The following is a 19,761-nucleotide window of genomic DNA, read 5'->3' as shown; positions in this document are numbered from 1 at the left end:
CGACGTTGGGGGCGGCAGATTAGGGGTTAATAATTGTAGGTAGGTGGCGGCGATGTTAGGGACGGCAGATTAGGGGTTAATAACAAATTTTATAGTGTTTGCGAGGTGGGAGTGCGGTGGTTTAGGGGTTAATACATTTATTATAGTGGTGGCGATGTCCGGTCGGCAGATTAGGGGTTAATAATTGTAGTTAGGTGGCGGCGACGTTGGGGGCGGCAGACTAGGGGTTAATAAATATAATGTAAGTGTTGGCGATGTTAGGGGCAGCAGATTAGGGGTTCATAGGTATAATGTAGGTGGCGGCAATGTCCGGTCGGCTGTTTAGGGGTTAAATAATTTTATTATAGTGTTTGCGATGTGGGGGGGCCTCGGTTTAGGGGTTAATAGGTAGTTTATGGGTGTTAGTGTACTTTTTAGCACTTTAGTTAAGAGCTCTATGTTCCGGCGTTAGCCCATAAAACTCTTAACTACTGACTTTTATATGCGATAGGAGTCTTGGAGGTAGAGGCTGTACCGCTCACTTCTTCCAAGACTTGTAATACCAGCGTTAGGAAAATCCCATTAAAAAGATAGGATATGCAATTGACGTTAGGGGATTTGCGGTATGGAAAAGTTGCGGAAGAAAAGTGAGCGGTACACCTGTACCTGCCAAACTCGTAATACCAGCGGGCGTTGAAAAGCAGCGTTAGGACCCCTTAACGCTGCTTTTTAAGGCTAACGCCAAATTCGTAATCTAGCCGTCTATTCTGTAATGGAGCTCTCCGATCCTCAGAGGTGCCAGCTGCCCTGAATTGCAGACAAGAGCTTTTTCTATGTATATATTACTTTACACTGAGCAAAGAGGGAGGTAAAACAGGAAGAAGGGGCTTAAAAACCGAAAACAAAAACAAAGCTAGGATTAGGAATACGCAGTTGAAGATGAGGTCCCCCCTCCTGTATCCCAGATATTTAGCTGTGTGGTCAATTTTGTGCACCCTCCTAATTTGACGGTATAGAACCACCACTACCATAGGCATTGTGCATAGGAGTTGTGCACAATAATGCACTTTCAGTTACTTTTAAAATAAACTGCATTAATGTAATCTTTTGTTATGAAAAATTTAAAATAATTTTTTACCTTTAGTGCTCTTTCAAATGTAAAATACAATTTCTAGTTAATATCCCATTAACAATTGTGCTTTTATTCGAGAGGGCATATGAAACAGAGAGAATTACCTGCTGATGGTAGTTTAGAAAATGGACACTGAAACGGAGGAAAGGGAAAGTGGTTTGTGCCTACTTATTCAACAAAGAAAGGATGTGTAAAATAAATAAAAACAGAGAAGCGCTCAACCTGGGAACACACAATAGCATTATAGCTTGTTCTATGGCTAGTTACCATCCTACGAGCAGCTGCTTTTTGTTTAACATGAGCCTTTCACAGAGAAGAATTTTCCTGTAGTATATCAGTCTGATCCTGACTAAACAGTGCAGTCCGGTCCCGAAATATAAGGCAATTCCTCTCTGAACGAGAGAAACGGCAAACCCCAGACGGCCTATTGTGGGCCTCGTCAGTGAGGAGCAGCCATATCCCTCTAGGCACACTGAGCAACGGGTCCATGTCTGTCTTCCCGCATCACCCTTAGGGAGACCTCCCTCAGAGAAAGGGTGTCTGCTGACAGCCGCACTTCTCCCCTGTGTACATGTGCAAATCCAGCTGAAGTGGGGACTATACAATTATATGCATATACAATCATACTGCTGTTTAAACATTTCTAGCTTTTGCAAGGGTGAAACATATAAAAATCTCAAGTCCCAATTATAAGAGTACGTACTTTTGGCATTACAGAATGTCCCTTTAGTGTTTCATGTTTTTGTGATGCCTCATTAACTACTTTATTAGTTTCAATAAACAAAATCAAATACTTTTAATTAATGCCTTCTGAATTATTTTAATGTGCTGAACTTTTGTTTTTTTCCCCTTTTTTTTAAAAGACAAACTTTCAACATCCATCCAATAGTGAATTGTTGTTACATAGCAATTATTTATAAAACTAGCACAACCTCAACCAGAAAGTAATTCACCTATAACATTGCAGGACTATACAATTGCTTGTTTTTCAGATTTGCCTGTGAAGTTTCCAATTAAAGCCGATACCAGCACTTGATACACTGATAGAAAATGCTTATATCACCACCCTACAGCTTAAAGGCACATTAAGCAAAAGAGCTAAATGCCCTTCTAAGGGCAATGCCCAACCAGGGCGATTTTTAGAGTGTTATTTTTTTTAGAAAGCTTTTTTTTTTTGGGGGGGGGGGGGGGGGTACTTGTATTGTAGGATGGGTTAGCATTTTTTTTTGTGTGAAAAATAATTAAATCACTTTAGGGCAGTACTTTGTGGTGGGCTATGGGGTAGTTTAGGGGTTATTAGAGTTGATGGCTTATGGCGATTTGGATTAACACTGAGTATGGGTATTAGGTTTTTTATGCTTTTCTTGCTTCTTTGAAGTCTATGGGGGAATATGTTAACGAGGTCACGATATTCTAACTTCGGCTCTTTGTACGTAATCTAGTCCTATGTTTGTTGCAATACAGTTTTGGGATCCTACAGTAATGAATGGGGTTCATAAAACTCCCAGCACACCACTAGAACTGCCACTCAGCACCTTCACAGAACCACCACTAAAAGAAAGAGTTGACTGTTACATTCAAATACTTCTCTGTTAAACCGTTATGAGGTTACACAGATATCTGACAAGTTACTGTTTCCTTCATTTTTTACCATGCTGACATGACAATAACATATATTCTGGGTTTTGTAGGAGCTAAAAACTGAGTTCTCAACTCACATATTTTTTATTTTTTCCATCAGCACTAAATAGCAGTTTCATAGCACCAATTGTCCTGTCTGCTGATTTTGTTATATGTGGCTTATGCACACAAAGCAGAAAGCAAAACAGATACATCAGACTGCGAGGGAAATCTCATTAAAGAAACATAACATTTGGGGCAACTTTAAAGTGAATGTAAATTTCGATGCTAAAGTGCCGTTTTTTTTAAATTTTATTAAAAACAAGGGGCACTTTAATTCATCAAAATTTACATTTCACTCCTGTTGTGAAAAAAAAACTTACCTTTTAATCTTGACAGCAGCTACAGCTTCCTCCACCCGTCGCAAAGCCTCTTCCTGGGTCTAAAATGAGGAATCCGGCTTCCGCCAATCACGGCATTGAATCAGACACTGATTTCCCGGGGGCAGGGGGGGAGCCGTGATTGGAGGATGACCTATTCATCATTTCTGACATCAGAAATGGCTTGCGACGACCGGGGGAAGCTGGAGCTGCTGTCAAGTTTAAAAGGTAAGTTTTTTTTCACAACAGGAGTGAAATTTAAATTTTTATGAATTAAAGTGCTCCTGTTTTTAATCACATTTTTAAAAACCGGGCACTTTACCATCAAAATTTACATTCACTTTAAAGTAATGTTTAGAAAAGTCTGTAATACAACTGAACTGTATTGAATTAGTTAATTGCAACAAAATATATTTGTGATAAGAAGGTATATTTGTAATGACTATAATCTTTGACTTACACTCTGGTCATCGTCTTCACTTTTCATATGGTCAGCAATGAAACGCACTCCATCTACTGCCTCCTCTAAACCACACAGACACTGTCGAACTTTTCCTTGTCTGTCCCTGAAGCCATTCACACCCTCTGGTAGTTCAGGGAGCTGCCCTCCATACTTTTTCACGGAGGCCTGGTTCACATAGCAAGTGCAGGACCTGGCACTGTCCCGAAGAAAGAAACTGCCAGTTGCCCTCTCCTGGCTTTGCCGTTGCTGCCGCAGCCGCTGACGCGCACAGTTCTGTCTTGGCTGCTTCATGAAAAGAAAGGTAGGCAGCTTCTCCAGGAACACCACTTTAACCCAAGGAGGCATTGTGTGTGTGGTGGGGGATCTGTGGTGCACATTTAATACACAGACACTGGTCACAATGGAAAAAGTCACTAGAACCATAGTGAACATTAGATATTTGCCCACCAATGGCACATCAAGGGAGGTAGGGGGTACGATCTTGGAGATCAAAAGCAGAAAGACAGTTAAAGCCAGAAGCACAGAGATACAAAGTGTCATCTTCTCCCCACAATCAGAGGGCAAATAGAATACAAGGATTGCCAATGATGTAATTAAAATGCAAGGAATGATTAGATTTATTGTGTAGAAGAGAGGTTTGCGTCTAATGATGAAGTCATAGGTGATGTCCACATAGGTGGTATCCTCTGGGTTCTCATTCCTTCTCCCTGGCAAAGCAATGATGTCCCACTCTCCACTGGGTGTAAAGTCATCCAAGCTAGCTACATCACTCTTCAACACCAGATCAATCTCAGTGCGATCATAAGTCCATGAGCGGAATTTCATAGTGCAGTTCTGCTGATCAAAGGGGAAGTGCTTGACCTCAATCTTGCAGGCACTTTTGTAGATTGCAGGTGGCAGCCAGAAGATGCTACCATCATAAGATACCACAGCATTGGAATAGAAGGACACTTCGTACATTCCATCAGCACTAAGAAGATGCAAATATGTGTGTTAGTTCATGATGCATATATTTTAAAAATGAATATGGTACTTTTTCTTTATAATATATTACTGTATATATATATACCTGTATATATATATATATATATATATATATATACACAGTATATATATATATATATATATATATATATATATATATGTTGCAGGTAAAGTTAAAAATTGAGTTATCCTAGCATTACCGGGGTAAAGCTGACCTTACCCAAGCGGCTCTGGGTAAAGCTCGATGTAACATGATAAATCTTCTCAGAGTGCATCGAGTTACCGTATCAAACATATATACGATGCACTGTAATTAACACAGCTTCACTATCTTTTTTCCTCCGCCTGGGGGTTCAAGAGGGGCAAAGGCCCCCTTGTAAACCCCATTCCACCGGGTTCACTTGGAATTGATGCCAGAGGATTGGCAGGGAACCTTCCTTCAACTCCTCAGGCAGAGGCAAAAAAAATAGTGTAGATGGGGGAATTACATTACTTCAGGCTTTACCCAGAGCCTCTTGGGTATTGTCAGCTTTACCCAGATAAGAAAAGCTCTAAGGCGAACCTTGTTGAGAGAACTGGCCCAAATTGGCAATGTTGTAAAGTATCAATTCATATGAAAAAATAGATTATTAAGTACAACAATCACAGGCAATGAACCCAAATAGTATGAGTAGCTAAAAGCCAACACATTTATTTTGAATGCCAACTTTATCATGTGTGCCATTGTTTCATCCCCCTTCTATAGGGCCCTACCTCCCTCGTATATGCAAGAACGTGTGAAATTCAACTACTTACTTGTTGTAAAGTACAACGTCCGGAAGCCATATGTGCTTGGAAGGAAGTCTCACTTTCTTCATGTTGTCAAACTCAGCTGGGTTCCATGTCAACCGGTAATCTTCCCATTCCTAAAATGAAAGAAAAGGGTTTGAGCGGGTAACTTTGGATATATATATAAGACAACAGTTTTGGAAGGTAACAAAAACAGACAGAATGTAATAAATATTGAGACCCCTATATAGTAAGTGCACACTGAGAGGCCTATTTATCAAAGGTCTTGCAGACCTGATCCGACAGTGCGGATCAGGTCCGCAAGACCTCGCTGAATGCGGAGAGCAATACGCTCTCCGCATTTAACATTGCACCAGCAGCTCACAAGAGCTGCTGGTGCAACGCCGCCCCCTGCTGACTCCCAGCCAATCGGCTGCCAGCAGGGAGGTGTCAATCAACCCGATCGTACTCGATCGGGTTGAATTCCGGCGACTATCAGACCTTGAAAAGCATGCTGCCTACTTCTCAAGGCTATAACCCTGCTATATATAAAAATAAAGAGATTGTTTAATTCAACATTCATTTATTTTGGAAAACATGAATAAGGATTTGCGCCAAGTAAATAAAAATCACAAAAAATAACTCGCTAGGTCAGGAAATATTTTTTTTCTTGTAATTCAAGTATGAAAATAGCATCTTGTTAGAATATACGGCTCTAAAAGGATGAAGTTGTCTCCTATAAAATTGGAAAAATCTTTAAAATTGATTTTTTTTACCACTGTAAAATGGATTTTGCTGTATATGTCATGGAAAGGAGTTAAAAAATAAAGCAATATGCACAGAATGCAAATTCTGCAACAATTCAGTAAAATGAAGGGAAGAAAAATCTTGGGTACAGTATCTTTGCTCATTTTAAGGCGATGATTCACTCCAGTCTTAAAGTAAAAACCAATGAGTACAGCATAAAAAAGAGACGTGAGAGGGACTATTAAGCCTCAGACACGAAGAGGGCTACTGTGTGCATAGAGCAGATATGTTGAAACCAGTGGGTCTACCAATCTTTTAATATAATAATGAGTCTAGTGCCCGCCTCTCTTACTTTACATACAGTTACTCTGGAATACTTAAAGGGATATGAAACCCATTTGTTTTTCGTCTATGATTCAGAGAGAGCATGCAATTTTAAGCAACTTTCTCATTTACTCTTATTATCAATTTGTATTCGTTCTCTTGCTATCTTTATTTGAAAAAGCATCAGCTGTTGGAGGCGTGAGGCACTCACTACGCATGCGCAAGAGGCCCAAACCTTGCAAAATCAGCTGTTTAAGTCTAAGCAAAGGGTCGAGGAATTCAATGGGCAGTAGACTTCATTGCGCATGCGCGCAGAATACCGTGCATGTGCACACGGCCCAAATCCTCACCATCAGCAAAATAAGCTGCATCAGAGGGTCCATGATTTCTACAGGCGAGTTGCCTTCAGTGCGCATGCACGCGCTACCGTAAAATGGGAAAAACAAACAAACATACAACTTGTAAAACTACGTGAAGCCCAAATTTTAAAATGTTACAGTATAGGACGCATTCCATTAAACAACGTCATGTAACAGTGTCATGTGGCCCCACGAAATGTAACAGTTGTGTATTGTACGATCCAGCCTGTGTAACCCCTGAGTCTAGACAACCGTTACATTTTGTGGGGCCACATGAGACTGTTACATGAAGTTGTTTAATGGAATGTGTCCTATACTCTAACATTAGAAAATTTGGGCTTCACATATTTTATTATATTTTTTCAAATTGTATGTTTGTTTGTTTTTTTCATTTCACGGCATCGTGCGCATGCGCATTGAAGGCAACTCGTCTGATGCAGCTTATTCAGCTGATTGTGAGTAGTCGGGCCGTGTGCGCATGCGTGGTGAGTGTTGTGTGCACATGCGCAATGAACTCAAATGACCATAGAATTGCTCAACCCTTTTCTTCGACTTAAACAACTGATTTTGCGAGGTTGGGCCTCTTGCGCATGCGTAGTGAGTGCCTCACGCCTCTAACAGCTGATGTCACATCACCGGAAGTGATGCAGGTCTGGAATTTTTATGCATCAAGACATTTTTGGTTACCTGGGTAGAGCTTGCTGATTGGTAGCTAAATGTAGCTGAACAAAAAATGAGCCAGCTCCTAAGCTTACATTCCTGCTTTTTCAAATAAAGATACCAAGGGAACAAATAAAAATTGATAATAGGAGTAAATTAGATAATGAAAGTAATTTTTTTTTTTTATGACAACCAATACTGTTGAATGTTATGGTTATTATGAGATGCAGATATTTATAACCTTAAATTACATTATATGTCTTAGAGCCGTGGTCGGCAATCAACTAAAATGGGACTAAACAGTAGGCATGTGCATTTGGCGATTGGTTCTATAAAGGAATGCTATATGGTGGCGGGTAGTATTCAGCTCTTTCAAGGCCAGATTTATTCTTGTGAAAGTGCAACACACAAAGATCTGTATTTGTGTTAATTCCATAGTGATTATTTTTTAAATGATGGAAATTCTGCTTATTCTGTATTTATACAGCATAACAAATGGATCGTTATTAAACTGCTGAGTAACACTGGATGCTGGAAGAAGCCCCTTGTGAACTGAGAAACAGGTCAAATGTAAAGAGTTCTCCCCTTATTTCCCTACCATGCAAGGAAGAGTTAGCAGAGCGCCGTAGCTGGTATGGGCATGTATTGATCTGTAGATACAAAGAGGCCCATTTATCAAGCTCTATACGGAGCTTGTGGGCCCGTGTTTCTGGCGAGTCTTCAGTCTAAAGACCGCTGCTCCATAACCCTGTCCGCCTGCTATGAGCAGGCTGACAGGAATTGCCACAATTCAACCCGATCGAGTATGATCGGGTTGATTGATAAGTCTGCAGGGGGCGGCGTTGCACCAGCAGCTTGTGAGCTGCTGGTGCAATGCTGAATACGGAGAGCGTATTGCTCTTGGCATTCAGCGAGGTCTTGCAGACCTAATCCGCACTGTTGGATCAGGTCCGCAAGACCTTTGTTAAATAGGCCTCAAAGAGTAAGAGAGCAGGAGATTTGAGAGGTGCTATTACTTTATTATTGAGCTGTAAAAGTGGATACACACTATTGACAGACCACAAGAGGACACAGTTAAAGGGACACTAAATCCAAAAGTTTTCTTTCATGATTCAGATAGAGAATATAATTTTAAACAAAATTCCAATTTGCTTCATTCTTTAGATACCCTTTGCTGTAGAAATAGCAATGCACATGGGTGAGCCAATCACACGAGGCATCTATGTGCAGCCACCAATCAGCAGCTGCTGAGCCTATCTAGATATGCTTTTCAGCAAAGGATATCAAGAGAATGACGCAAAATAGAAAACAGAAGTAAATTAGAAAGTTGTTTAAAAGTGCATGCTCTTTCTAAATCATGAAAGAAAAAAAATTGGGTTTCATGTCCCTTTAAGTAATCTTAGTAGTTGAAAGGAATGTCTGATTAGAATAATACTTGTAGTAAAGTTTGGGTCGATGTATCTTGTTGTTCTTTGGCCACCATTCATTGTAAGCAATTATTCCTTTTGGTTTGAAAATAAGACGCAGCTTTAGTGAAAACAATAATAGAGAATTAAAATAAATATTGAATAAACAAAACTTAAAGATCGTATTGCAAACTACAATAAATCATATATGCAAGAAATCAGTAACTATTGCTTAGAGAGATAAAGACAACAGAACACAGTCCTAATCAGATCTTCCACGCTTTGTAAAGGTTATGCAATACTTCTTGTCAACAGCTCACCATTAAAAAAAAAACAATCACAGTGTAATGAATTTTTAATAACATGGTAGCCTCCATATGAGCTAGTAAAGGTGGTCTCTTAACATTATTGAGCCCAGACTGTCTGACAAACTACAGGCCTGTTTCAAATGATCACTTTCTAGGAAGGGTAACTGGCAGAATAGTCACTATTCAACTGGAAGTTCACCCTCAAGGTTCCATGATCAGCTGCAGTCAGGATTCAGTAAAGGCAAAGACAAACTCTGGTTTTATTTATTCATAACAAGAGAAAAAAATACTCTTGACACTAAAGAATATGGAAACTTTACAGGGCCGCTGAATAATCACTGTGAATGGAGTGTCACCATTTCCAACAAACAGGTACAGAGGCTATTGCCATGAATATTCACCCTAAACCCATAACTCTGTCATGTAGAGTGTCACAAGGTTCAAATATGTCTTTAGTTATCACTGTGTTGTAAATAATGATAGACATGGTCTTAAATAAGGAAATTTATACTTACCTGATAAATGTATTTATTTCTTAACACGGTGAGTCCACGGATCATCTTAATTACTGTTGGGAATATCACTCCTGGCCAGCAGGAGGAGGCAAAGAGCACTACAGCAAAGCTGTTAAATATCACTCCCCTACCCACAACCCCCAGTCATTCGACCAAAGGGAAAGGAGAAAGGAAGCAACATAAGGTGCAGAGGTGCCTGAAGTTTATAGAAAAATAAACTGTCTGAAAAATACAGGGCGGGCTGTGGACTCACCGTGCCAAGAAATAAATAAATTTATCAGGTAAGCATAAATTTCCTTTTCTTTCTAATGACACGGTGAGTTCACAGATCATCTTAATTACTGTTGGGAACCAATACCCAAGCCAGAGGACACTGATGATAAGGGAGGGACAAGACATGTAACCTAAATGGAAGAACCTTTCTCCCAAAAGAAGCCTCAGCCGAAGCAAAAGAATCAAACTTGTAAAATTTTGAAAAAGTGTGTAGAGATGACCAAGTGGCAGCTTTGCAAATCTGTTCCACAGAAGCTTCATTTTTGAAGGCCAAAGAAGAAACAGCCCTTGTGGAATGAGCCGTGATTTTCTCAGGAGGCTGTTGTCCAGCATTCTCATATGTCAAGCGAATAACACTCCGCAGCCAAAAAGAAAGAGAAGCAGCCGTAGCTTTCTGACCCTTGCGCTTCCCAGAGAAAACAACAAACAAAGAAGAAGACTGGTGAAACTCCTTAGTCACCTGTATATAATATTTCAACGCACGAACCACATCCAGGTTATGCAACAAACGCTCCTTATGAGAAGAAGGATTAGGACACAAAGAAGGAACAACAATCTCTTGATTAATATTCTTATCTGAAACAACCTTGGGAAGGAAACCTAAGGCAGTACGCAGGACCACCTTATCAGAAAGAAAAATAAGGTACGGAGAAACACACTGCAGTGCTGAAAGCTCCGAAACTCTTTGAGCCGAAGAGATAGCAACTAAAAACAAAACCTTCTAAGATAACATTTTAATATAAAAAAGAATGCATAGGCTCAAACGGAGCCTGCTGAAGAACTCTAAGAACCAAATTAAGACTCCAAGGAGGAGAAGCAAACTTAAACATAGGCCGGATTCTAACCAAGGTCTGACAAAAAGACTGAACATCTGGCACATCCGTTAGACACTTGTGTAACAAAATAGATAAAGCAGAAATTTGACCTTTCAAGGTAATTGTAGATAAACCCGTCTCCAGACCCTCATGGAGAAAAGACAAAATCCTAGGAATCCTAAAGAATAACCTTTAGATTCACACAAGTAAAGATATTTAAGCCATATCTTACAATAAATCTTTCTAGTCACAGGCTTACGAGCCTGAATCATAGTCTCAATGACCGACTTGGAAAACCCACGCTTAGATAATATCAATCGTTCAATCTCCAAACAGTCAGCTTCAGATAAACAAGATTTGGATGAAGGAAGGGCCCCTGAAGTAGAAGGTCCTTCCTCAATGGAAGAGATGACACCTCCACCAGATCTGCATACCAGATCCTGCGAGGCCACGCCGGTGCGATGATGATCACCGATGCCCTCGCCTGTCTGATCCGAACAATTACCCGAGGAAGTAGAGCAAATGGAGGAAACACATATGCCAGATTGAACTCCAGAGGAACTGCCAGAGCATCTATAAATACTGCCTGAGGATCCCTCGACCTGTACCTCGGGAGCTTGGCATTTTGATGAGATGCCATGAGATCCAACTCCGGCTGTCCCCACCTGAGAATCAAGCTGGAAAACACCTCCGGATGAAGTTCCCACTCCCCCGGATGAAAAGTCTGTCTGCTCAGAAAATCCGCCTCCCAATTGCCCCCCCCCCCGGGAATGTGGATAGCAGACAGTGTGGATTCGCCCACTGACTAATCCTGGCTACCTCTGTCATGGTCAAGGAAGTCCAAGTTCCTCCTTGATGTTTGATGTAAGCCACTGACGTTATATTGTCCGACTGAAGTCTGATAAACTGGGCTGAAGCTAGCTGAGGCCAGTAACAGGTTAGGTTGGGGTATTACAATCCAATTATGTAACCCAGACTCTGCCTCCTAGATAAATACAAATTATCCCAAAATTAATTTGCAAATAACAAAAACTTCAAAGATACATAAAGGATGGTGCATTGACTGCTGGACTGGGTATAGAATAATATAATAAAACGGCAAAAAGCATATATATATATATATATATATATATATATATATATATATATATAATGTTCACCTCAGAAAATTCAACATGAACTTGGCACCAATATTACTACAAATGCTGCTCAGGATTATACTGATTGCAATATGATAAATATATGTTCTAAAATGAGATCCAAACCTATGCTAATGTTATAAAATACAAATATAAAAAATAAAAGATCCTGGACACAACGTTAAAAACGCCTCTCTTTTTATCTGGTCTACAGATAATCTTGAAACGTGAAACCTGCCCCTGGGAGGAAAACTTTTGAACTCCAACTTATATCCGTGGGATACCACGTCCACCGCCCAGGGATCATCCTGAACCCAAGCCTGAAAGGGAAAGTCTGACCCCCACAAAGTCTGCTCCCGGACCAGGGGCAGACTCTTCATGCTGAATTTGAGTCAGAGACAGGCTTGTTAGATTGCTTCCCCTTGCTCCAAGAATGATTGGACTTCCAGGAGGACTTGGGCTGTTACTGCTTGGAAGAAGAAGGGGAAGGCTTGCCTTCAAATTTATGTAAGGAACGAAAATTACTCTGACGACCCTTCAACTTATTTCTCTTATCCTGGGGAAGGGAATGCCCTTTCCTCCCGTAATATCTGAAATAATCTCAGCTAGTCCCGGCCCAAACAAGGTCTTACCCTTGTAAGGAATAGACAAAAGGTTAAACTTAGAAGACACATCCGTAGACCAAGACTTCAACCACAAAGCCCTGCGAGCCAAAACAGCAAAGCCAGAAATCTTTGCTCCTAGCTTGATGAACTGCAAAGAGGCATCTGTGATAAAGGAATTAGCCAATTTAAGAGCCCTAATCCTATCCAAAATTTCCTCAAGAGGCACATCTGCCTGAATAGAATCAGACAATGCATCAAACCAATATGCTGCCGCAATAGTGACAGTAGCAATACACACCACAGGCTGCCATTGCAACCTCTGGTGAACATACATCTTTTTAAGCAATGCCTCCAACTTCTTATCCATAGGATCCCTAAAAGAACAGCTATCCTCTATGGGAATAGTAGTCCTCTTAGCTAAAGTGGAAATAGCTCCTTCCATCTTAGGAACTGTCTGCCAAGACTCCTTAATAGAATCAGCAATTGGAAAAAAAATTCTTAAAAATAGAAGGGGAAAAAGGAATCCCAGGCTTCTCTCATTCTTGTGCAATAATCTCAGAAGCACGATCTGGAACAGGAAAAACCTTCACTGCTGAAGGAACATCAAAATACTTATTCAGCTTACTAGATTTCTTAGGAGTGACTACAACCGTGGCATCAGAGTCATCCAAAGTAGCTAAAACTTCCTTTTTACCACTTCAGCATCAGCGGAATGAACCATACTATCTGAGTCAGAGATTTCCCCCTCAGACGCTACCAAAGAGTCCTGCCCCTCAGATCTATGAGAAGAACTATTCAACATAGCCACACCTGATTCAGACACCTTACTCAGTGAATCCTTATATCTCCTTTTACGCTTCCCCTGTAACATAGGAAAAGCCACCAGAGCATCAGTTACCGCAGAGGATATCTGGGTAGCAATGTCCTTCAAGGAAAACCCAACTGGAGTAGCAGATGAAACACTGGGCACTGCATGAGTAGACACTACAGGATAGGAGGAGAAAGTTGCGGCATATCCTGGACAGGAGACCCCTGAACAGCATCCGCCTTAGCTAATGATGTCTCAGATTCAAAAAGTCTATCCCTATAATGTAATGTCCTATCAATACATGATGAACAAAAAGGGATTGGAGGTTCCACATTAGAGTCAAAGCATAAGCTACATGTAACCTCTTGCAAAGCCTCTTTCACAAAAATAAATCAAATTGGCTTCCCAAAAATAAAAAATAGAAAACGTTACTGGCCCTTTAAATTTTAAAAGGACAACTTTTTTACTTCAAAAAAACCTGTTTACCTTTTGAAAAAAAAAAAAAAGTTAAACAAAAAAGAATACAGCACACAGATATGGAAAGGCTTCCTCCCCCCTGGACCCGTAGAACAAAAAAAGTCTGACTTATACTAATCAGGCATACAGGATAGGGCAGCACCAGATATGGAAGGCACAGTGAGAGAGAAAAACCCCAACAGTTTCCAAATGCTCAAAAGCCACCACAGCTCTACTGAAGAGACTGATGTGGAACACAGCTAGACCCCAGAAAAAAAACAAAACCGCCAGTTCTGCTTTGAAAATAACAAACTCTTGATTGAAGAATCTTCAGACACTTTACTTTACCACCTCCTTGCATAGGCAAGGGAATGACTGGGGGTTGTGGGTAGGGGAGTGATATTTAACAGCTTTGCTGTGGTGCTCTTTGCCTCCTCCTGCTGGCCAGGAGGGATATTCCCAACAGTAATTAAGATGATCCGTGGACTCACCATGTCATTAGAAAGAAATCCCTATTCTTCAAACACAAGGTATATGGCATCAGCTCTCAACAGCTGGCTGCAAATCTCCAAGAGCAGACAAAGGTCAACTGGTTGATGCTAAATCTTTAGAACGCTGAAGTTCTTATGATGGGAGCATGGTGGACTAAACAGTGAGACATGCATCATATGAGGCTTATCATTGTTAAAATTAGAATGTGCAAAATCTATTGTGGCCAAAACTCAATTATGAGTAGTCAGGTATAATAAAATTATATATTTTTAATCTCAGATGTATATAAAGCACCTTATCCCAGCAGAGGACTTCTTCCCTCTATGAGTTTTGTTTTTTTAGCCTCAGATCTGTACTACTGAATCAGACTATATATTGGCCTTGCGTTTATTTTTAATGTTTTTTTTTGCTATATTTAGCTGGGAAATCTGATTTTTATGTAGTTTTAAATGTATGTAACATCTGTATGGTTAGATATCCCTACTTATACCTATTTAGGAATTAATGACCCCTCTGCTGCTATTTGCTATGTACGCCAAAGAAAATGACACAAAATGTCTCCTATGGGGAAGTTTCCTCATGTTATAATATTTATGCAAAATAAAGTTTCTAAACATTCTGCTGATAAAAACGGAGGTATAATATGCATGAGTATCTTACAGAAGGTTAACAACTAAAACCACTTCTAGCACAGGGATTTGAAAGTGGCTCAGCAGCAAAAGGGCTAAAATATTTTTGCATGAAAAAAGGTAAACTGAAACGTGTTTATTTTGTTTCTGATACTAACAGCAAATACATAACTAGTATGTGACAAAGACATGTCCCACAAAATAAATGTATTTCATCACATTCATTAAAGGGATATGAAACCCATTGTTTTCCTTTAGGATTTAGATAGAGCGTGTCATTTTAAACAACTTTCTTATTAACTTCTCTTGTTCACTTGGTATCTTTTGGTGAAAATCAGGGATATATGCTTAGGAGCAGCCCATTTCTAGAGCACTATATGGGGCAGTTTTGCAAGAATGTTTTCCATTTGCAAGAGCATTATATGGCAGCACTATTTCCTGTCATGTAGTACTCCAGAAGCCAACCTAGGTTATCTCTTCAACACAGAATATTATGAGAACAAAGCAAATTTGAATTGGAAACATTTTTTAAAACGGTATGTTCTGTCTTGGGTTTCATATCCCTTTGAAAATAATGAAAAAAAAAGAGCTTACCTGTGTTAACCACACATTGGTTGTCATTATCTGCTCCCGTTCATGCTATAAAGAAGAAAATAAGGTTAGAATATCTATATACATACACACACAATATATATATATATACACAATAAAAAATACCCTGTCTGCATGTCAGTGTGATTTCTAAATACTTTCATAGTCAAAGAAATAGAGACAAGTTGTGGACCTATATATAGCAAATCAATACGCTTTATTCTTTCCATTGAGTAAAACCCAATTAACGGATTGGCCATGTATTCACAGCATTGCAAGACCTATTATTAAGTATATAAAACAATTTTAAAATGTTATTTCCCCTCTATTTGAACCGAAGTAAATGTAACCTAATTTTTTTTTCTTATTTCAAAGAATAATTGTTACTTTTTTTTGGGACATTGTGACATTTAACAGACATTTATTGTTTTCTATTATATAGGTACAAATCCCCGAATCCGGAATTCCAAAATTATTCCTAAACTCAGACTATGGGGTAGAATTATTAAGCATATATTGTCCGCATTTAATATTGCACAAGCATTTCTGGTGACATGCTTGTGTAATGCCGCCCCCTGCTCACTGGCAAATCAGCCGCTAGCAGGGGCTGTCAATCATCCTGATTATATCGGGATAAAAGGTGGTGGACAGGTTAAGGAGCAGCAGTGTTAAGATTGCTGCTTCTTAACTTATGTCTCAGGCATTCTTGAAACAATGAGCCTTCAAAGCAGTGCTTAAAGGGACACTAAACCCACATTTCTTTCTTTCATGATTCAGATAGAGCATGCAATTTTAAGCAACTTTCTAATTTACTCCTATTATCAATTTTTATTTGTTCTCTTGCTATCTTTATTTAAAAAGCAGGAATGTTGAGAACCTGGGTTATGTTTGCTTATTGGTGGGTAAATGTAAGTATCCAATAAGCAAGCACTATCCATGGTGCTGAACCTAAAATGGCCTGGCTGCTAAGATTTACATTCCTGCTATTAAAATAAAGATAGCAAGAGAATTAAGAAAAATTGATAATAGGAGTAAATTAAAAAGTTGCTTAAAATGTCATGCTCTATCTCAATCATGAAAGAAAAAATTTGGGTTCAGTGTCCCTTTAATAAATGGAGCCCTATATCATTATTTTTTTTAAAAAATGATAATAATATATATATATATATATTCTCAAATCCAAACTATTCTGAAATCCAAACCTTTTCCAGTCCCAAACCACTTTGATAAAAGGTTTTGTATTTGTATTTGAACAGATTGAACATACATAGAAGCGGTTGTGTTTTATGTGTGCTGATTTTACTAAATATATTCAATCCATATTTTTAGTTTATTTATTATATTAGATTCAAAATTTAATAACCAGAGAGTCCTCACATGAATACTATTTTACACACAATGTTTAGTTGTTTTTGATACCTTTTAATAGAACAATGAAATCATAAATTGAAGTTTTGTATTCCATAAGCTTTCAAGACCTTGCAGGGTTCAAAGGTGGCTGATGGATGTGTGTATAAACGGCTTATACAACCAGCATGTGTAGAAATGGCTTATACATGTCGTTCTACAGAAAACTGAAAATAATAATACTAGAGAGGTCTAAATTGAAATGTGCATGTGAATGAATTTCAGATTTAAGTAGAAGCATTTTGCAAGATACTTCCATAAGCAAATATGTTTCTAACAAGTTATTACTGTCTTTGCAGTATACGCATATATGCTATGTGTGAATAGAGCATCAGGGATCAGACACCAATGCTGGCAGTTGTGTGTATTGCAACAGTGAAGACTTAGGCGGATGATCCACTATGTGGTGATATATTCAAAAGGAATCCATCACGGGGTCGAGATTGCAGATTAAATATTCAAAACTGCTGACAATGTTTAAGGCAGTATCGCAGCGAGGTGTTTTACTATACATCTCAGTGGGTTGTGATGCTGGCGATATATTGAAAGCAGCATCACCAACTACATTGAAGGTGTAATGTAAATGATCCCTTTACACAGTATTGTAAGGCAATATAATTTACATGTGTCAAGTGAAACTAGGACATCAATAATACACTTATAGAAGCTTGGGAACTTGTACATATGTATACAATTTTATTTATATATATTTTATTGTATAATGCTATTATATGTATTTAAAACGATTGTCGTGTTTTTAAAAATCTTGTTTTTTCTTTTGGCGTAATAGTAGGAAGATTGCATATTCATGATATTAATATTTTGTACAAGACTTTCTAGTTTTATTCATAATATTGAGACCACAATGTAATAAACCTGTTATTAATATAGAACACGTTTGTTACAGTGCGGTCACAGTATTATAACAGTGAGAACTTATAATATTGTGACCACACTGTAACAAATGTGTTCTATATTAATAACACGTTTATTAAAGTGCGTTCACAATAATTCAGAAAAGTGGGAACTTATATTGGCAATAAGTTAATAAAACTAGAAATTCACAGCTACTGTCTTCAATGACATATTCATTTTACAAACAGAAACGCTTCCTAAAAAAGATAAAAACACGCCAAAAGCAAAAAAAACATAATTTATGTAAGAACTTACCTGATAAATTCATTTCTTTCATATTAGCAAGAGTCCATGAGCTAGTGACGTATGGGATATACATTCCTACCAGGAGGGGCAAAGTTTCCCAAACCTCAAAATGCCTATAAATACACCCCTCACCACACCCACAAATCAGTTTAACGAATAGCCAAGAAGTGGGGTGATAAAAAAAGTGCGAAAGCATATAAAATAAGGAATTGGAATAGTTGTGCTTTATACAAAAAAATCATAACCACCAAAAAGGGTGGGCCTCATGGACTCTTGCTAATATGAAAGAAATGAATTTATCAGGTAAGTTCTTACATAAATTATGTTTTCTTTCATGTAATTAGCAAGAGTCCATGAGCTAGTGACGTATGGGATAATGACTACCCAAGATGTGGATCTTTCCACGCAAGAGTCACTAGAGAGGGAGGGATAAAATAAAGACAGCCAATTCCTGCTGAAAATAATCCACACCCAAAATAAAGTTTAATGAAAACATAAGCAGGAGATTCAAACTGAAACCGCTGCCTGAAGTACTTTTCTACCAAAAACTGCTTCAGAAGAAGAAAACACATCAAAATGGTAGAATTTAGTAAAAGTATGCAAAGAGGACCAAGTTGCTGCTTTGCAAATCTGATCAACCGAAGCCTCATTCCTAAACGCCCAGGAAGTAGAAACTGACCTAGTAGAATGAGCTGTAATCCTTTGAGGCGGAGTTTTACCCGACTCGACATAAGCATGGTGAATTAAGGATTTCAACCAAGATGCCAAAGAAATGGCAGAAGCTTTCTGACCTTTCCTAGAACCGGAAAAGATGACAAATAGACTAGAAGTCTTACGGAAAGACTTAGTAGCCTCAACATAATATTTCAAAGCTCTAACAACATCCAAAGAATGCAACGATTTCTCCTTAGAATTCTTAGGATTAGGACATAATGAAGGAACCACAATTTCTCTACTAATGTTGTTGGAATTCACAACCTTAGGTAAAAATTCAAAAGAAGTTCGCAACACCGCCTTATCCTGATGAAAAATCAGAAAAGGAGACTCACAAGAAAGAGCAGATAATTCAGAGACTCTTCTGGCAGAAGAGATGGCCAAAAGGAACAAAACTTTCCAAGAAAGTAATTTAATGTCCAATGAATGCATGGGTTCAAAAGGAGGAGCTTGAAGAGCCCTCAGAACCAAATTCAAACTCCAAGGAGGAGAAATTGACTTAATGACAGGTTTTATACGAACCAAAGCTTGTACAAAACAATGAATATCAGGAAGATTAGCAATCTTTCTGTGAAAAAGAACAGAAAGAGCAGAGATTTGTCCTTTCAAGGAACTTGCGGACAAACCTTTATCTAAACCATCCTGAAGAAACTGTAAAATTCTCGGAATTCTAAAAGAATGCCAGGAAAAATGATGAGAAAGACACCAAGAAATATAAGTCTTCCAGACTCTATAATATATCTCTCTAGATACAGATTTACGAGCCTGTAACATAGTATTAATCACAGAGTCAGAGAAACCTCTTTGACCAAGAATCAAGCGTTCAATCTCCATACCTTTAAATTTAAGGATTTGAGATCCTGATGGAAGAAAGGACCTTGTGACAGAAGGTCTGGTCTTAACGGAAGAGTCCACGGCTGGCAAGAGGCCATCCGGACAAGATCCGCATACCAAAACCTGTGAGGCCATGCTGGAGCTACCAGCAGAACAAACGAGCATTCCTTCAGAATCTTGGAGATTACTCTT

At 38.9% G+C, this 19,761-nt stretch overlaps 1 protein-coding gene across 1 annotated transcript in view; it reads right to left on the bottom strand.

Moving 5' to 3' along the window:
* The window catches only part of CHRNB2 (cholinergic receptor nicotinic beta 2 subunit), a 199,878-nt gene that overhangs the window by 17,028 nt on the left and 163,089 nt on the right, over window positions 1–19,761 (bottom strand). Inside the window, exons 3-5 of the mRNA XM_053704462.1 lie at window positions 15,457–15,501; window positions 5,354–5,463; window positions 3,572–4,544 (exon numbers count right to left, since the gene is read on the bottom strand). Of these exons, the coding sequence (XP_053560437.1) occupies window positions 3,572–4,544; window positions 5,354–5,463; window positions 15,457–15,501 (1,128 nt within the window). The remainder of the gene's footprint in view (window positions 1–3,571; window positions 4,545–5,353; window positions 5,464–15,456; window positions 15,502–19,761) is intronic.

This window comes from Bombina bombina, chromosome 1 (assembly GCF_027579735.1).
Source record: "Bombina bombina isolate aBomBom1 chromosome 1, aBomBom1.pri, whole genome shotgun sequence".
NCBI classification, from domain to species: Eukaryota; Metazoa; Chordata; class Amphibia; order Anura; family Bombinatoridae; genus Bombina; species Bombina bombina.
This window is presented reverse-complemented; position numbering and strand designations above follow the sequence as displayed.